This window comes from Miniopterus natalensis, chromosome 3, assembly GCF_054644295.1.
Source record: "Miniopterus natalensis isolate mMinNat1 chromosome 3, mMinNat1.hap1, whole genome shotgun sequence".
Classification (NCBI taxonomy): domain Eukaryota; kingdom Metazoa; phylum Chordata; class Mammalia; order Chiroptera; family Miniopteridae; genus Miniopterus; species Miniopterus natalensis.
In genome coordinates, this window is record NC_142083.1 from 79845969 (window position 1) to 79865325 (window position 19357).

The 19357-nt window shown below is 46.3% G+C and overlaps 1 protein-coding gene across 1 annotated transcript in view; it reads left to right on the forward strand.

The window, feature by feature from the left end:
• Positions 1–19357, forward strand: part of GALNT17 (polypeptide N-acetylgalactosaminyltransferase 17) — a 386942-nt gene that overhangs the window by 281215 nt on the left and 86370 nt on the right. Inside the window, exon 6 of the mRNA XM_016225135.2 lies at positions 17313–17430. Within this exon, the coding sequence (XP_016080621.1) occupies positions 17313–17430 (118 nt within the window). The remainder of the gene's footprint in view (positions 1–17312; positions 17431–19357) is intronic.

The following is a 19357-nucleotide window of genomic DNA, read 5'->3' on the forward strand; positions in this document are numbered from 1 at the left end:
GGATTGAATAGGAGATAGCAGGGCATGGCCTGAACACAGGGAAAACACACAGGTGCTCTTGGCATTTGAGTGAGGAGTGGAAGATTCACAGAGGGGAATAAAAAGAAATGTGGGAAGCTGGGAAGGGGCCAATCTCAGTGAGCCTTGAATGTTGCCTAGGAGTTTGGGATCCAACAGGTGTTGGGGATGCCTTGAAGTGAGCATGGGAGTGACCTCTGAAAGGCTGTTGCCTTTGCCCTTGGAGGGAGGTGAGAGAAGACATTTCAGGCATTGGACGACATTTTGAGGCAGAGCCAGATGGTGTCACTGTGAGCAGACATTTCGAAAGGAATGATTTCAGTAAGGAAAAAAACAACAGCAGCAGAAGTCTCGTTCTTGTAGAGTACTGCTTATTTACATGTGTTATATCTCCATGTCATTAGTAACTGATTAGTCTTCTAAGGAAGCAACTGACTATACTTGCAATTTATTTCACTGAGCCGGGAAGCAAAGGAGAAACAACTTTGCTTCTATACTTCTGGGGGTTCTACATAAAGTCCCTCGCCAGCTTCTGGACCCTCGTACCCATGTGGCCTCTGTGTGTAACCCCTTCCTCACGCCCTTATCTCTGGGAGGTCAGCAACAGCACATTTCATGTTCAATGTACTCTTGTTTTTATTCCAATAAGTCTCCCAAACTCCAAGTCTGCGTGGACTTGGTTGCCCATCCTGGGCATCCACTCCTCCTTGGTTGATTTGAGTCCTGAGTGGAATTCCAGAGACTTTTAGACCCATGTAGGTTGAAGAGGGGATAGAAGGAAGTTTTTCATGAGCTCCTTGGTCAAGCATCTACAAGACCCAAGAAAAGATGTTAATATAGATCTTATTATATTATGTTATAAGACTTAGTATGTGTCTTGTTATACTAAAAGAGCATTTCGTTTTTCTCCTTGGGTTGTTAGAAAAAGCTCTTTTCTGCTATCCCAGCTCAGTATGTGCCACGCCCACGAAAGGGATCAGGACATGCCACACCTTTGGAAGAATTTTTGGGGAAAAGAATTCCATCCTGTCATATGAGTCTCCTGGGACAACAACAACAAAAGGTTTAGAGGGGAAATCTTGGTAGAACGCCAATGGAAACATCTGTAAAAAAATATGTGACTTTTCCAGCTATATACTGACCTTGCTCAAGTGATACTATGTTTTAACATACAACCACCTGCTTGACATTTGTTTGGCTTCTTGAATCTATAGGCTGATGTATTTCTGTAGTTCTGGGACATTCTCAACCCATTACCTCTTCAGATATTGCTTCTGCCCTGTTTCTCCTCCCTGATATCTCACAAACCTATGTCAGAACTTATTGTATTCTCTATATCACCTACTCTCCTTTCTGTATTTTTCGTCTTTTCATCTCTCTGTGCTTCATTCTGGGAACTTTATTCTGACCTACCTATCTTCCATTTCAATAATACTCTCTTCAGCTGTGTCTAATCTGCTATTAAACCACCTAGTGAGCTCTTAATTTTACTCAACTTTTCAATTCTAGATTTTTCTTTTTTTCTTTTTCAAACCTTCTGTGTCACTTTTTGTAGTTTATATTTTTCTGATGAAAATTTTAAGCTTGCTTTTTATCCCCTCAAACATAGTAAACAAATATTTTGCAATTAGTGTCTGATAGCTCTAATATCTGGAGGTTATGTGCCAGTTGTCATTTCCACAGGTCTGACTTTTGATATCTTGACTCCTGATGTTCTGATAACCTTCGATTATGTGCTAGAGGTCATATTTGAAAACTTATTTATTGAATGAATTTGAAGCCTAGGATATTATATACCTCCCCTAAGAACTTTTGTTTACTTTTGTCAGGAGCACAGGAGTGCTAGCAGCCTTGATCCCTTCATTAAAATCAAAGATTTGAGATTCTCTGGGCTACCCCAGGTGAAATTAAGCAGACCTGCAGCCTGTGGGGGGGCAGGCAGATTTCAAGGGGAGAGTTAGCTTTAGGGACAGCCTCTCAGTATCCTAGATAAAAAAGGAGGGTGGCTTATTAGGTTGCTTGTCATTGGTAGGCACTGAAGTCCAATTTTTGACTCTCTGGTCTTCTGAGGTTTCCAGACATGCAATTTAAAAAGAGAGCTCAGCCTCTCACCTCCCTCTCTGGACTGGTTCTTATCTCTGGGCAGAAGAAAACCCAGTGCTGAGCTTCTCTCTCTTTGTTCCAGTGTCAGCCAGATATCAACTCAATCATTTACATTTTGTTCATTTTTAATGGACTTATTGAGTTTACAATTTTTATCCAGTTTCTTTCATTGTTTTCATCTGTAGAGTTGCCCAAATGATATAATCTAACATTCTCAGAGGCAGAAATCATTATCATTCTCTAGGATATATTTCTAGCAATGGAATTTCTAGGTCCAAAATGTACATTTTTAAGACTCGTGAGGCATATTGCCACAAAAATTGCAGAAAACTTGTTTTCTTTATATGAATCCTTTGTTCTTTTTCCCTCCTAGTTTCTGCCTGTGTCTTAGAGCCCATTCATTCTTCTAAGTATTCTAAAACATATAGCAGGCTTTAACTTGTAGTTGCAAGTCAGATGTAAAAAATGTTGACTTCTTTTTTTTCCATATTTGAATTCAACTTGGTCTCTAGCTCCCATTTCACTGTTGATAGAAAAGAAAACGAATCTTGTCATTTCAAGGTAACTCAGTTTCTTCCAATTTAAAACTCCATCTCTTTGAAGTCAATTGCTCAGCAAAATTAGGATTAAACAGGCTGTTCTTTGTAAGGGCATCCCTTCCACCTTGAAAGGTCTCTTTCTCCAGGCTCCCCTCTTGAATAGCACCGAGGAGCCAGGAGAAGTTGGCACTGTACCTCGGAGATGGGGAGAGGTGTGTGGGCTGCAGACTGTCCTCTGGAACCTCCCTGGCCCCTGCTGATTTATCTCACACATCCCCATCTTCAGAGTTTTATTCCTTCTGTATTCTCTGCTGATGTCCTTGGTCCTGAACTTGGGGTGCAATATCCACTCATTCTGTTCCCTCTGGTCCTGACTCCTCTTGTGATCCAGCCTGTTCACCCCTTCCCTGGGGAATGCAGGAATGATGAGATTTCCTGCAGCCAGGAGCTGGCAGTGGGTACTAGGAGTACTATCTTGGGTCTTCTCTTTGCCTGAGCATCATGCTACCATTTCTGCCCCTCAGCCTGTGCCCCCTGCAAGACATTCTCCCTCTGTAGAGTCCTAGGCAGCAAGCACAGCAGCATCTCGATTGCCATCCTAGCCTCAATCTATTCTCAGAATTTCTCTCTCCACACCCTGAATTGCACCCTGAACAGCAGGACTAGGCTAACAGTCCCTCAGAAAGAGGCCTTCTCACAGGTCTGTCTCCCCTCCTCCACTCTCTCTTCAGATTTTTCCCCTAAGGCAGGAAGGATTAGCCTCCTTTGGGGATTGGAAACACCCCACCTGTCAGTGGTTCTCAACCCTGGTTGCACATTTGAATCAAATATGAATGTAGACCAATTGAATCAGAGTGCCTGGGAATGAGACCGAGCACAGGTAAATTTTTTAAAGCTCCCCGGGTGATCCTAAGGTGAGCCAACTCCAAGACCCAGGGCTGGCCATGTCACCACCTCCATCTTCTGACTTTGCCTGGCTGCTGTCCTTGATATTTCAAGGGAGGATCAGAATTTAAAAAACACTTCTCTCCAGGGCATGGCTTGCGCACTTGAAATCCCGGCTTCAAGACTGTTTCAGAAGTTAGCTTCAAAATTTGGTTTTATAATCACAACCGAAAATTAACATCTTTGCTCTCATCCTCCCAGCTCTGACAGTCTTAACCTATCTCAAAGCTGCAACTCCTCTGAATGAAACAGCAAAGCCAGGATAGAGAAGCCACCCATACATTTCAAAATATAGTATTATTTTATTTGACTGTTTTCTTAGATCTATTTTTCTACTAACCTAGCCCTTATATAAGTGAGGCCATCAGAAGACATTGACCTCATTTTGGCCTTGGGAACAATTGTTCTCATCTTATCCTTGGGTAAATGCTATGAACCAGTGCTAGGGAGTAACTTTCGAAACAGATCTATGAAGCTCGTTGTATTACTGAAGTTGTATTGCGAGGAGACTGTTCCCAGTTACTCAGCAGAGAAATTGCTTTTGGGTCTTCATAGCCAAGTAGCTATACTTCTATTTTAAAAAATCTTTTACCTGGCTGGTGTTGTTCAGTGGTTAGAGCATTGGCCCGTGTACCAAAGGGTTTGATTCCTGGTCAAGGGCACGTACCTGGGTTGCAGGATCAATCCCTGGCCCCGGACCAGGGATGTTCAAGAGGCAACCAATCAATGTGTCTCTCTCACATCCATGTTTCTCTCTCTCTCTCTCCCTCTCCCTCTTTCCCTTCTACTCTCTCTAAAAATCAATGGAAAAAACATCCTCGGGTGAGAATTAACAATAACAGAAAAAAATCTTTTAGACACTACAGAGCATTCCAGTGGTTCTGTTTGCAGAAAGCATAGAGCTGAATTTGTGGCCCACCTTTACTAAGTGAGCATTTTGTACACTGAGCTCACCCTTGACATCATCTTACCCTGCTCACTTCCCCTTTGTTCTCTTGGTCTCACTTACCTATTTTTAATTATATTTTATCCCATGGTGCCTGCATTTATATAGGATGTCCTGAAACTTTCTCTGAAAAATTGTCCACCACACACAGGTCTCAGTTCCCTTCCTTTCTTTATAGAAGAATGTATGTTTCACTAGCCTGACACCATTTTCAGGGATGTGGCCCAAAGCCTTTGTCAGATTTGTTCTCACATCAGCCTGGAAGCCCAGAGAGATCATCCGCCTTTACAGGTGGGAAGGAGGCTCATCCATCTTTCCAGCCTTTCTCTCCCCCTGAGTCCCTCATCTGTCCTTTTCAAAGTTACCTTCCTTCCAGTCACACAGGACCAAGGTGTTCCTGTGGACTCTGTGCTCCCCATTAGGGTTTTGGCAAAATTTTTCTGTAAAGGGCCAAATAGTAAATACTTTAGGATTTGTGATCCAAGGCAGAAATCATGGCCACTGTTTTGGTATTTATAAACAAGAGCCCAAACAAATGTCCACAAGTATTTTATTGATGAAATCCAAAATATAATGATAATGCATACAAGTTTTTGGAGTTTAGGTCCACTAATGAGGAAAATTAAATTTTTGTTGGGGAAGGGTATTCCCATCTTTTAATTTATTATAAATGTAAAAAAAACCACAAACATTCCTAGCTGTATGGCTGGACAAAAACAGGTGGTGTAGCCCCGGCCAGTGTGGTTCAGTTGGTTGGACATCCTCCCAGGCACCGAAAGACTGCAGGTTTGACTCCCGGTCAGGGCACATGCCAGGGTTTCGATGCGATCCCCAGTAGGGAGCGTGCAGGAGGCAGCACACGGATGGTTTGCTCTCCCTCTTCCTCTCCCTTCCTCTCTCTCAAAAAAAAAAATCAATAAACTATTCTCAAAAACAAAAGAAGACAAAATAATAGGTGATGCAGTTTGCTGACCTCTATTGTAGACCTTTTCTCTTTTCCTCTTTCCCAAACATGCATCCAAATGTGTTTCATCGCATGCCATAGCTCACCAGACACACACACACGCACATGCACACACACGCGCGTGCACACACACGCACAGCGTCGATAGCTGATAATAGCTCAGTGTGTTTCCACTTCTTCAGAAACTTTGTGCTTTTACAAAAATCGTCTTCAAAAGATTACTTGCAGATGAGTTTCTCAAAGAAGATATGATTAACAAAGAACCTAGTGTTATGCTGAGAAAATTACCTTTCGGAAGCATCTTACTAGAGAGTTTCTCTATGGTCTTTGTTTTACTAACACCAGCCCCGATGAAATCAGCCGGCCGCGGAAGTGCGTTTGGGCCTGGCAGCTTCAGTCCTCACTGGTGTTTTCTGTATCTGTGAAAAATTAGCCCCCAGAGACAGATGAGCGTTTCCTTTTTCCTCCATGGGGAAATGCTCTTAATACCCGGACCGTTCACTTCCCGATGGAGGAAGTTGTTGTTTCCGCGTGAATTATCTTTTCAGTAACAAAAGGGAAAGTGCTACCTCCATTTAACAGGCGAAGCTCCTGCCTCTGGGTCCTATTTTCTTGTGAGATATTTGTGTGCTGGAGCCAGCACTGGATTTTTAAAAAGGCAGCGGAACTTACCCTTTTGGTGTTTATATGTATCACGGAGGCAAATAGAACTCTGAGCATTAAATTACTGTACTGTGCCAGTTGAGAATTCTATGCAAGCTGGCCAACTCCTTCCCCCAAATTGTATTTTTAGTGTTTAGCAGCTGCAAGTTCCCAGAAATCTTCAGAGCGGGACCACTTATTCTGCCCAGTGTGAAGCTCGTAACTGCTGACAATTTTCGGTGATTTCGTTCGGGAGGCTGCAGGATACTTAGGAGGGTGTGGGGTCAAACACCACCTGCTGCCCCTCGCTCCACACTTATGTGCCAGTTCCCTTAACCCTTAGCCTCAGTTTCCTCAGCTGGAGGGTGGGGCTAAGAATATCTACCAAGTAGAGCTGCTTTGAGGCTTAGAAATAATTCTGAATTGTCCCAGTGTGGCTCCAGTTGCATCCATTTGCTCAGCTCAGGGCGTTGCTGGCCTGGGTGAGGTGGTGCCAACCTGCTCTCCTCCCCCTCCCCAGCCTGTCTTTTGGTCCCATGAGCACGTCAGTGTCGTCAGTGTCTGTGCCGGAGAGTGATTGAGGAAGGCAACATCCACATCAGTTGCGTGTTCTGTTGATTAGGAGATGGTGTAAAAGGATTCGTGGTGCACGATGTTGTGACCAAGGACACTGAAATGAGCGCATTTTGATTAACCAAGCTTCCTATTGCTGAAGAAGTAGACAGTCCCATCAAAATACTCAGCGCATTATACCCTGAGAACACAGTTTGCAGAAAGTCATCCAAGACAGCAGGGATGGCGTTGAGTTTTATATGCTTTTTCTACAAATGGGGCCTTGACATTAGAAGGTGCTCAGCAAAGAGGCCACAGCATTAGCTGAGGCAGGGCTGGGACCAAGGAAAATGGCACATGTTTGAGTTTGAGGTCAGAGAAAGGTAGCAAGTCCCAACAAGGGAGGCCTGCTGGAATCATGAGAAGAGAAAACAGGGTGAGCCTGGGGCCCCTAGCTCATGAACAATCAGCCTCACATGAATTTGGAGATGTGGCCACCAGAAACAGGGGGCTGGGACCTACAAGAGCAGCAGGAGGTGAAAAGTGGGTGGGGCAAAACAAAGGCAGACACCTTGGCCCAGAAACTCTGAGTGATAACAAAGACAGCCAGCCACATGGTGACACGCACGCACCCTGGTAGGAGCTGTCACTGAACAGAGGCGGAGGGAAGACCCTTCCCAATGGGGGCTTCATTCTGAGGACAGCACATCACCCAGTTCTCCATTTTCTAGCTCCTTTCCCCTCCACCAGTGACGCCTGCCCTTCCCTCTCCCACAGCCTTGCTCACCAGCATATAACAGAGGGCACCATGACTTCAACCAGAGATCATTTTTTACCAAGAAACAAAAAAAAAATCGTGTTTGCCTGCGCACTAGGATAGCAGTCCGTGTTTTTATATCCTCAAGTGCCTGGGACTTAGTCTAACAAAGGCGTCCGAGTTGTTTCACAGTGACCAGATGAACAAGTGCACAGATAAGTGACACACTTGATCCCAACTCAGACTCCCTCCTTGCAAATGAGAAGGTGTCCAGAACTGAACACATGCTGGTGCCGTGGGAAGGTGGGATCTCACCCACGTCTTGGATTCTTCATGCACAGGCACAGACTCTGCGCTCAGTCCTGGAACAGAGAGATGGCCTTGGGTTGGGCGGGGCCATCTGCGGGTCAGGCGTGCCCCATCCTGTCACTGCAGGCTGCACAGGCACTTCTCTGACTGCCCCGCTCTGTTCCCTAGGGTGTTACACACCTGTCTCTGAAATCATGCCAGGATTCCCACCTCTACGCCACGCTGTACTTTTCTTTCCTCCTAGAACATCTCTGCTCGTCTCACTCTAGACCCGAGAGTGAGGCAACACCATTTGCCAGGATCTTCACCCCCTTCTCCCTCCCTGTCCACCGCCCCACCGCACCCCCATCATCCCACCATTCTTCATCCCTCACTTTTCTTTCAAGTTCTCAATAACAACGCACATGTGTTAAGCACATGGTCACCCACGGTGCACATCTGTGTTCATTATCTCATCAGACTCTGACCACAATCCTATTAGGTCATCAGGGGAGAGTCTCTTGCCCAGTTTACAGATGTTTGGGTGACTGCCCAGATGTGGGAGGACATTTAGGTTAGTGTGCTTTCCCTGAGCCCTGGGGCCACATGTCCCCATCCATCCTAGTGTGAGGACCATGGTGCTTGTGCTCTTCACCCCAGATTGAATAGATGGTGTTTGGGCTAAAACTTGGAATATTTAGGGACTTTATCTTCAGAGTACTGGAAGAATCTGTCTCCATGAATGGAAGGTAAGAATGGAGATAGAACCACCTCTCCAATCCCCTGCCCTCTGTTCTATTGGCGATTGGAAAATTTCACTTCACATTTATAATGTAATAAGGCAATCAAAACAAGTTTGAAGATTGTTATCACCAGCTCAGTATTTTTTATTTTGAAAAATACACATACAATTGACCATGTTAAACCTACAACTCAGTGGCATTAAGTACATTCTCAGGGTTGTGCAACCATCACCACTATCTGCTCCCAGAGCATTTTCATCACCCAAAATGGAAACTCCATACCCATGAAGCAGTGACTCCCTGCTACCCCCTCTCCCCTGCCTCTGACTACCACCAATCTGCTTTCTGTCTCTGTGGATTTGCCTGTTCTGGACATTTCATATAAATAAAATCATATAATATGTGACTCATTGTGTCAGGCTTCTATCACTCAGAATAATGTTTTTGAGGTTCACTCACGTTGTAGCCTATATCAGAACTCTCTTCCTTTTAATGGCTGAGTAATATTCCCTTGTGTGGATATACTATGTTTTGTTTATCCTTTCATCCATTGGTGCACATTTGGGTTGTGTAAACCTTTTGGCCATTGTGAATAATGGTGCTATGAACGTGTGTGTACAAGTTGGTGTCTGAATACCTGTTTTCACTTATTTTGGGTGTGTACCTAGAGATGTGGCTGGAGTAGAGAGGTCAGGGAGAGGAGGTCAGAGAAGCTCCAAGAACACAGACTGTCTAGGTGGAGCCATGTAGGCCATTGTGAGTCCCTGGCTTTTACTCTGGAGGAAATGGAGAGTCATTCCAGCAGAGGCACAGTCTGAACTGATTCATGTTTCAATAGATCATGCTGTGTTTAGAGTTGGCTGAAGGAGAGCAAGGGTGGAAGCAGAAGTCAGTTTAGAGGCTATTGTAATGCAGGCAGTATTCTGACGGTGGTGAAGATGTCAAGAGGTCATCAGATGTCAGATATATTTTGAAGATATATATATTTTCTGACCATTTGGCACCAAGGCAGGTACCAAGGTTTTCACCTCAGCATTTGGAGTTGACATCACCTAATATAGGAAAGACTGGGTGGGACAGGTTTGAGCGGAAGGAAGATTAAAAATTCTATTTCAGCTGTGTCTGAAGATCTCTTAGACATAATGGAGACATTGAGTAGGCAATTGGATATACCAGTCTAAAGTTTAGAGGAGGGATTTAGGCTGGAGTGTAAATTGGGAAGCTATTGGAATATAAATGTTATTGAAAGCCATGAGATCACCAAGGAGTGAGTATAGATGGAGAAAAGACCTGAGGGCTCTGCCCTGGAGTCCTTCTACCTTGAATATAGGGGAGAAAAGGGAGAGCCAGCAGCAAAAGAGATTGAAAAGAGAATCTGGGAAGACAGCCAAGCATATATGGGGTCCTGGATGGCTAGTGGAGATCTTGCTCCCAAGACAAGGGAATGATCCACTGTATCAAATGCAGCTAGTAGAGTGCACATGATGAGGACTGAGACTTGACCATTGGATTTAGAAGGAAGAGTTGTCTCTGACCTTGACAAATGCACTTGCCATGGAATGATGGGGGGAAAGCCAAGCTGAGCAGGTTCAAGAGAAAACTGGAGAGAGGAATCAGAGGCACCAGGTGTAGACAGCTCTTTGCTGTAAGCAGGAGCAGAAAGTGAGAGGACATCTGTAAGGCAAATGGGAGATTTGGAGGCTGTGTAAGCTGCTAGGAATGAACCAGCCCAGGAGGGGAGCTGATGACGTGCAGTATTGTTCTAAAATGTACGATAATATGATTATTTTACTCAGCTATGGTGAAGACCACAGATCAGGAGATGATTGCTATTAACAAGAAAGTTTGTTACAGTTCCAAGAGGAAGAGGCCTGCCATGCCATGCAGGGCCATTGGGGGAAGCACCTGGGTCAGTTAGTTGGCAGGAGGAGGGAAAGCATGGGCATGAGTCTTTATTGTGGTTTTTGGGAGAAGGAGTGACCAAGGCAGGGAATTCAGCTCATCTGGCTGAGGATTGGCCAGCTGGAATATTTTTGGAGGGCTCTGGGGTAAAGGGCCTATCTCCAGGTGTCTAGGTTCCTATCCCTGGGATGATCAGGTCAGAGGAAGATCGCCTTCTGAAGTGTAAGAGCCAGATGGAAGAAGTAGCTGGGAGTGTGGGCTTTGGGTTGGTTAGTTTGCATAGGAAAGTCATGCTCCTCAGTGGTTCTTTGGGGTCTCTAAGAACTGACTACCCTGGGAGGGGCAGTCTCATTCCAGTCAACAAGGCTCCAGATACCAAAGCATCAAGAATACAGAAAGTAAGAAAAGATTATTAATACAGGTGTATTTAGGGAAGGGGGGTTGCTGGAGTGAGGTTCTTTAGTAGCAAGAGAGGACAGGTTGTCCTCAGCTAAGAGCATAGACGGTCAATTACAGAGAAAGGAAGGAAAGCGGGTGGCAGATGCTGGAAAGTGGGTTGATGTGGGAGGTGACACATTCTCTCTCTCTCTCTCTCTTATGCTACTTTCTTAGGGAAGTAAGAAGCAAGGCCATCAGTTGAGAGTGAGGAAAGAGGAGGTGTTGGAGGTTTGAGAGAGAGGAGATGGCCTGGGCAGAATCTTCTAGGAGAGTGAAAGAGTAGCAGCTGGGGGCCTGTAGCAGGATAGAAAGGCAGCCCTGAGGACCCACTGGAGTTCATGGCCCCGAATTTAAAGTGAAATCAACATACATGGTTACATATTTCTCTAACCAGGTCCAGCTGCATGATGCAGGTGTGGAGCAGGCGAAGAGCTGTGTTCATCAGCATTAGGGTTTTGCCAAATGAGAACAGCAGAGTGAGAGGAGGGTGCCAGGGCACCATTACAACAGCAGACCATGGCCTTGAGCCGGTAGGGAGGGGAGAGAGGGCACAGGGGAGGACGTTCCCTGTAAGGTGGGAGGGCCAATGGATCGGAGGTCCCCGTGGGCTGGAAGGGTGGATGAATCCAGACACTTGAGGAGTAGCTGTAGGATAGGGGATGGGCGTTAATCACAGAGTGGAGTGCCTGTGGTCAGAGAGCACAGATGATATTTTTATGATTTGTAAAAATCTATAAAAAAAAAAATTTCTTATTTTTGTTGAGGTATATTTTCTTAAGAGCTATGTATTAGTATATTAGTATTTTGTAACGTAATTTTTTTTTCAAAAAGAAAGAAATGCTTTTTGAAATGTGGGCAGGACTTGGATAAATGCAGGTGGTCTCATGGAGGATGTTTCCAGAGAAAGAGGTACAAGCACAAATTGGACACATTTCCTGAACAATGCAGAGCCCAGGGTGGCCTGGAGTCTACGGGGCTTGTGTCCGGAAAGGTACTGAGACAGGCAGGGATGCCAAGGAAGAGCCTGTACTTAATCCAGGAGAGAACAGGAAGCCGGTGAAGGATTTGAAGAGGGGAAATATTTGGACCACAGATGGGCCTTCGTCACCTCTGAGAATAAGAAGCATTGACCCTGAGAAAGGTCAGCACGTCTTGGGGAAAGTTTGCGGGACCGCTGCCCTCTCCTCGCCCGCCTCTCTCCTTTCTCATCTCTCTCAGCCGGGAGCGTTGTGTGCGTTGCATATATTCTGTGTAACAGCAACAAGAGGAGTGATTACTTTTTATTTCTGTTCTTCTGCTATGTAATGGAGCTATTCGACTTTGGCAGATCCTTTAATATGATTATCATCTCTGAGTGATTTTCGCTGGGGATGTTTGCAAGTGGCGGTAATCGCCGCCGTTGTGTGTGAGGCTATAGGCTCAGGCTCCAGAATCTTACAGCCCTGAAGTGCCATCGGCTGCACCTCATGCGGCTGGACCGGTGGTGGGGAGCCTTGGCGGGGAAGGTGGGCGCGCTTGTCTTTGGGCTCACTGGCTGTAAGGACAAGTCTGGCTAACTGGGGTGGTAGGTCCCAGGTGGGGCCAGGAGGTGGCTTTCCGTTGGAGACCTGTTTCTCCCCATACCTAGAGGCCAGCTGCTCATCAGTCCCGTCGGGCAGTTCCAGAACGGGCCTACCCATGGGAGAGGACATGCCTCTTAGTTGTTTAATCCCCGCCTTCACCCATTATGCATTAGCTGCTTGCACTGTGGGCTGGGCCTCGGAGCCCTGCTGTTTGCAGGACTAGGGTCGTGGCTCAGTGGGAGGTGGCGGGGCTGGGTGCCAGACCACTGTCAGTCTCTCTCTCCCACCATCCCCATCAGGTGCAGCCTCGCTGGAGCCGAGACACAGAACAGTGCTGATGTGTTCTTCTTGACACTGTGGCAGACTTTTGACTGACCTTTAGGGGACCATTTGTTGTGCCAGCGATACAGCAATAAGGGTCACATGTTTATTCTGCATTTCTTTTGCATTAGGAGCCTCCTTCTGCCCTTTGTCGTTGGGTTCCGATGCTGGCCAGGGCACAGACAGATGCCTGATTGCCATGGTCTCCTGGGGGGCTTTATGCCAGCCTGGGCACCTGCTGTGGCCTGGTTTTTATGAGGAGGTACCAGGGGACCTCTCAGTTCTGTCATGAGGAATCCCAGGGCTTCTGAGGTGGAACCTGGTAAAAAATGCTGAAAAGACCAGTGACCGGCAGATAGGGGACCCAAGGCGACTCAAACTGTGAATTCTCTCCTCATCACCACAACCCAAAACAGCATCCAGAGAGAGCCAGTTATTTGAAAATATCAGGCGGCTTGACTTGGAAGCTGTCCCCCAAGGGCAATCTGAGAGGGTCTGGAAGGGCAAGAATCCGTCTGCCCTCCTTGACTTTGAAAGTTTGTGCTTTGGACCCTTCCCTCCCACCTCTCCTCCCTCCTGCACTTCCTTCTCCTTCCCCCTCCTCCCCTCCACCCTTCACCTCTCCCCCCCCCTTCGTTCCCTTCCCTTGCATCTCCCCCCTTCTCCATCCCTTCCAGAGAGAGCTACAGCACACTCCCCAGCTGTCCTTGGGTTCTGGCTCAGTTCAGCCAGTTTGTCCCTCAGCCTTCACGGAGCCCTTCCCCACCAGGGACAGATACCTCGATCATGACACTCATTCATTCACGCAACAGGATCTAGCGAGTACTTGCTCTGTGTCAGTCAAAGCACTAGCCCTGGGAATACAATGAGAAATTAGAGGGATAACCTCTCTGCTCCGGGGGACCTGACAGTTTGGGGGGTGATGGCTCATTCCTGAGTCCCGTCTCTGTAAATCTGGTTCCATGGTTCTGAGCCACACCCAGGAATCTGCATTTTCTTTTTCTTTTTCTTTTTCTTTTCTTTTTTTAAAGATATCCTCATTGATTTCAGAGAGAGGAAAGGAGAGAGACAGACAGACAGAAATGGCAATGATGAGAGTGTCATTGGGGATCAAGCCCGCAACCCGGGCATGTGCCCTGACCGGGAATAGAACCCCGATTGCCTGGATCCTAGGTCGACGCTCAACCGCTGAGCCACGCCCGGCCGGGCGGAATCTGCATTTTCTAAGGAGACATCTGGGTGATGCTGGTGCAGGCAGGCCCAGGTGGGCCCTGAGCCAATCTCAGAAAAATATTGTTTTCACCCATGAGGCAGTGTCCAAAGCCGCCCCTTTGAGAGTGTTTGTTGACTGTGCCCTGTTATTTTAACTGTCCTGCTTGCCTTTAAGAGGTTAGAAAGATCGTACCTTCACATGGGTGTCAACATCAGACAATCCCAGACACCAGGCACAAGCTTTTACGGGAGATTGTTGTGACTTACCAGAGTTTCTTGATGTGCTCAACAACTGAGTTAAACGTAGGCTGCCTCCTGCCCCTCCTCCTCTGCAGACCTCTGCACTCCCAGGCTGCGCCTCCTGTCTCCAAGCATGCACGTTTCTGGCACTTCTCCATCACAAGCGTGGACCCTGACATTTAGCTCTCCCAGAATGAGTCTTCCCTGAAGTTTGCCTCTCCTGGCTGTGGGACAAATGCGCCCCCACCCCCCACCCCCCACCCCCCGCCCCTACCGGGTCACCTAACATGGTTTAAGTCAAGGAGGACAGACCACAAAGACAGAGGGACTCTCACATGCCCACGGGCAGAGATTGGAGCCACACCTCTCAGCAGATGGGAGGCTGAAGTCACCAGGCAGCCCCCATCCCTGGTCTCACCCCTCCCCTGTGCACCTGCCTCCTCCCTGTCATCTGGTGCCGTCATCTGTGTGCACCTGAGCTATCCCCCATGATGGCCTGTGCTCCACATATGGATGAGACCATCCAGTTCTAGCTCCCAGCACTGCCTCAGTTCCAAGTTTCAGGGAAAACGTAGTTTGATTGACTGGTTAGGTTGGGTTAACTGAGGCTGGGATTGGCTCTCATAGTGCTTTTCCAGGCTGTGGGTCTGCTGCTTCTCTCCTAGGGGCCAAGGGCTAGAGAAAATGACTGACAGTGAGGGGTTGCTGTCCCTGGTGTGGCTTGGGTGGCACAGCTGCACCAGTAGAGAGCAGCATCCCAGGTACATAGGTATGATTGGTATGAGGTTTCTGGAAAAGCATAAATCAGCCTCAGTAGTTGGGCAAAGGAGCATTATTTGCTGAGCTCCTGCCCTGTGCCCTGGGCTCCTCTCACATCTTTTCACAGCAGCTCTGTAGAGATGTAACTGGGACCCAGGGCGCTCCATTAACATAACACAAGTGCAGTTTTCAGCGGCAGTGCCAGCGCCCACACTGGGTTCTTTAAACTCTGAACACTGCTTTTTCCAGGGTGCCCCACTACTTGCCTTGTCTTGTGGCTAGCAGGAGGTATTCCATGGAGTCAGCAATCTGGACATTGAGGCCAAAGTCAAGCTCAGAATCAGAAAGAGCCGATGAGGACCTGAGACTGAGGTCTGTAGTTCAGCTCCAGAGAATGCATGGAATACCTTCCCGGTGGCCCCAGGGAAGTTTCACTGGGCCTCCTGTGTGAGATGTCTCTTTTGCCCACAAAAAAGCATCTTAATGGTACGTCCGGCCTTTGGCATTTGGGGTTTTGCCAGCTTCTTCATGAAGCCTTGGCTGGAGAGTGCCACAAATCACAAGGTCAGGACTTTGAAGCTGGATGGTTCGTGAGCTCAACTCTGTGACCCAGGCGCAGGTCACTAACTCCCCGTGGGACTCAGCTTTTAAATGAAGATGGTCCTACCTCATTCACAGGGCTGTGAACATTTTTAAATGAGACAGTGCAGGAAAAGTGCTTTGCATTGTGCAAGACATAGTAATTGCTCAATAAATGGCTGCTGTAATAATGATAATACAGTAATAACGATGATGACTCTTAGTTGATTGAATGCAGGAAGTATAGTGTGTGTTTCTCTACCCCTTACAGCACCAGTAAAATGCTTTAGATATGGTAGATGCTGAGAAAATATTTGCTGAATGGATTTATTATACAAGAGAAACCAGAAAGTCTGGAAATAGAGATAAAAAGACATAGGGATTTACTGATATTACACTGCAGTGTGGGATGTAATATAATACAATCAATATGTAAGATGTATCAGTGGGTTGCCCCTCATTAGCAATGCAGGTTTCCATGTTTCACACAAAATTGCCATGAACATGGTAGTAATTAATGCTGTGCTTCCATCAATTCCTGCACATGCATCCATGATGTGTTGCCTCAGATGGTTTTTGTCTCTGATTTGCATTGAGTTCAATTTGTGCTGTTAGCCTACTCCAGAAGAAATAATCAAGAGGATTAAGATATACAAAAATAAAATATTAATCTTTGTTTTCAGATTTTATGGCCAATGGCCACCCTATAGATGCCTTCCATCTCTCTCTCTCAGCTGCCCTTCTCTGTGGGCTGAGGCTGTCTCTCTGTGGGCATCAAGGGTCTCCTCTGAGCCTTCTCCCCTCCGTAAGGACCAGCATCCTGATCACTTTCTCCCACTGGACTGTGGAGTTTAGACCTCTTCCTGTTGACCTTCCCTTCTCCAGTTTCCCTTCATGTCCCCAACTTGTAAAGCCCTTCTTCCTGGGACAGGGAACAGACACATCTTGTTCCTTACCTCTGAGCTTCCCTGAGATTGCCCATGGATGCCCGTCCTGTCACACAGCTGTCCCCAGACATGCAGTGAGAAGCAGTTTCCATGCTTGCAGACTTCACATGATATGCGGTACCCACTCTTACTCAGGCTTCAAGGTGCCGGGTTATCTCTAGATGCTTTAGGTCCCATAGTTTGTCTGAAGCTAAAACATAGCTTTAGAGAGAATGGGGATGTGGGCATTGAGGTCTTCTGGTACTGATGCCTTCACTGATACTTAATGACTTTAGCTCCTTTTTAAAAGTTGAGATATAATTGGCATATGACACTGTGTAAGTTTAAGGTATACAACGTGTTGATTTGGTTCACTTATGCATTGCAATATGATTACCACCATGGCATTAGTTAACATCTCCATCACGTCACATAATTGTCATTTCATTTTGTGGTGAGAACATTGAAGATCTAGTGTCCGAGCAAGTTTGAAATTTATAATACAGTATTGTTGATTATAATCACTATGATGTACATCAGGTGTCCAGAACTTATTCATCTTCTAACTGCAAGTATAGACCCTTTGACCAACATCTCCCCACTTTCCCCACCCCCACAGTCCCTGGCAAGCACCATTCTCTCTGTTTCTACAAGTTTGGCTTTTTTAGATTCCATATATAAGTGAGAACATTTGTCTTTCTCTGTCTAACTTAGCTCACTTAGCATAATGCCCTCAAGCCCATCATGTTGTTGTAAATGGTAGGATTTCCTTCTTTCTAGTAGCTGAATAAAACTGTAGAGTGTGTGTGTGTGTGTGTGTGTGTGTGTGTGTGTGGCATGACTTTAATGACTTTAGTTTCTCTCTCTCTTCTGCAGAACACCAGCCATGATTGGCTGCTCCTTCGTGGTCAACAGGAAGTTCTTTGGTGAAATCGGTCTTCTGGACCCTGGGATGGATGTGTATGGAGGAGAAAATATCGAACTTGGAATCAAGGTTAGTGACGTGGCGTCCTTTACTCTTGTTCACATTTGTGTGCAGAGCTGCCTGGTCATCTTAATGTATATTTAAAGCTTCTTTAGCTGGTGAATGACAGATTCCTTTATCCTACCCCTGTTCGTGAGGATGTTCCAGCAAGATTGTCATCCCTCCCTAGACAAGGAATCCTGGGCTTTCCCCCTCGAAAGTTGAACAATTTATTCCATGCCTGGTGACTCACTCTGGACATCAGCCACAGCATGTGCTTCCCATTCTCTTCTAGTTTCCTTCTCTCCTTAATTTGTTCTTAAAATTACATGATCTCTTTAAATTAATATTGCCATTCTATGAATTTTGATGGTCCATGTCTATTACAGAATCATAAGATGCCAGAGGAGAGAAGGACCCTTCCTTGTCTCAGAAATGCTTCTAAGGAGAATGATAGGGGCAGGGAGTGAGGAGGGTGCAGAAAGGGGCCTCTTGCTGGGCCTTTAGCCTGGGCCACTTCCACTGCTAGACATTTTATATACTGGGTTTTGCTTAAGATGTTGCTTGAAAAGAGAATTGTACTATAAAAAAAAGTTAGACACATTGATGTATTCCAACTACTTCTTTTAAGAGTTAAGATAAGTGAACACCCCCCCAAACTGGTGAGGGGACTCCTGTAGAGCCCGGCAACCACTTAACAGTAGACTCGCTTCTCTTGCCTGCTGCAAGTGTCTCTCCACAGTGCAAAGAATGGGCGCTGGGAGGATGTCCTTAAGGGGTCTCTGTGCCTGTTGCTCCCTGTCCCGAACCTTTGCATACCTAGGCGTCTAGAAAGTAGGCTTGTTGGAAATGACTCAAGACACAATTGTAAGGCTTAAAATTTATCGAATTTCTTCCACCTTCCTTTGTCGTATTCTCAATTTTGCCCTACTGAGAAGGTACCCAGTGCAGAATCCCTGCCCCTAATCAAAGCCTGCCCTGTTTGTGATTTCACTGGTTTATCCTTAGCTGCTCAGTACCTTTAAGACACCACGTTGGCCCCTCATCTACACTTGAGCCCCCTCTGTGGAATGAAAGACTTTGTGCCCACACGCTGTCATAAACAGCCAGGCTATGAGGTGAAGGACATGGTGGGGACCTTCTCTGGATCCTAAAATCACTCCCCTTTGGAGACCATGGACTGTTCCTGTGCTTTCAGTTCCAGGCTGGGTTCTTTCCTCAGTGGAATTTGTATGGGATTTCTTTGTAAAACCCAGCAATGAAAAATTCATCAATATATTATCATAGCTCATATACACTCTTTCATCTGTTTTGAATTTAATTGGAGACAAAGATCTGGATCTAGCATGTTGAATTTGGCCCTGTTCCCATCTTCTCATCCCTGTGCTGCTCTGCTATTCTTTTTCTTAACTCTCGTCAACTTCTAGCACTTCACAGAATCTACTTACTTATCATGGGTATTGTTTTTCTCTACTTGCCCTTACTGAGTTGCAAGCTCTGTGGGGCATAGATCTTTGCATCCCAAGCATGTAGAACCGTGCTTGGCACATGGCTCAATAGACATCTGTTAGATTAATGACTGAATAAATGCCTGCTGGGAATCTAACATGAGTAGAAGCGGTGGAGTGGTGGAGACAAACCTGATTGGAATGAGTTGATGACTTAACAAGAGGCAATAACTGGTTCCAGGCACTTATCTGTGAAAGGAAGGAGGTGAAGGAAGCCCTGCATTGAGTGGAGGTTTTTTAAATTTCATTTTTAAGATAAGAGACATTTGAATGTCTCTATATGCTGTGAGAAGGAAACCAGTGAGGGGTAAGACCTCATTACCAGCAGAGGGGAGAATAGGGTGATGGGTAGAGGGCTGTCCCTGTGGAGGCAGGCACAGAGGTGGAGGGTTATGGGGACAGGTGGGACTCCAAGATTTGATTGCCACTGTAGGCTGTATTGTGGGGAG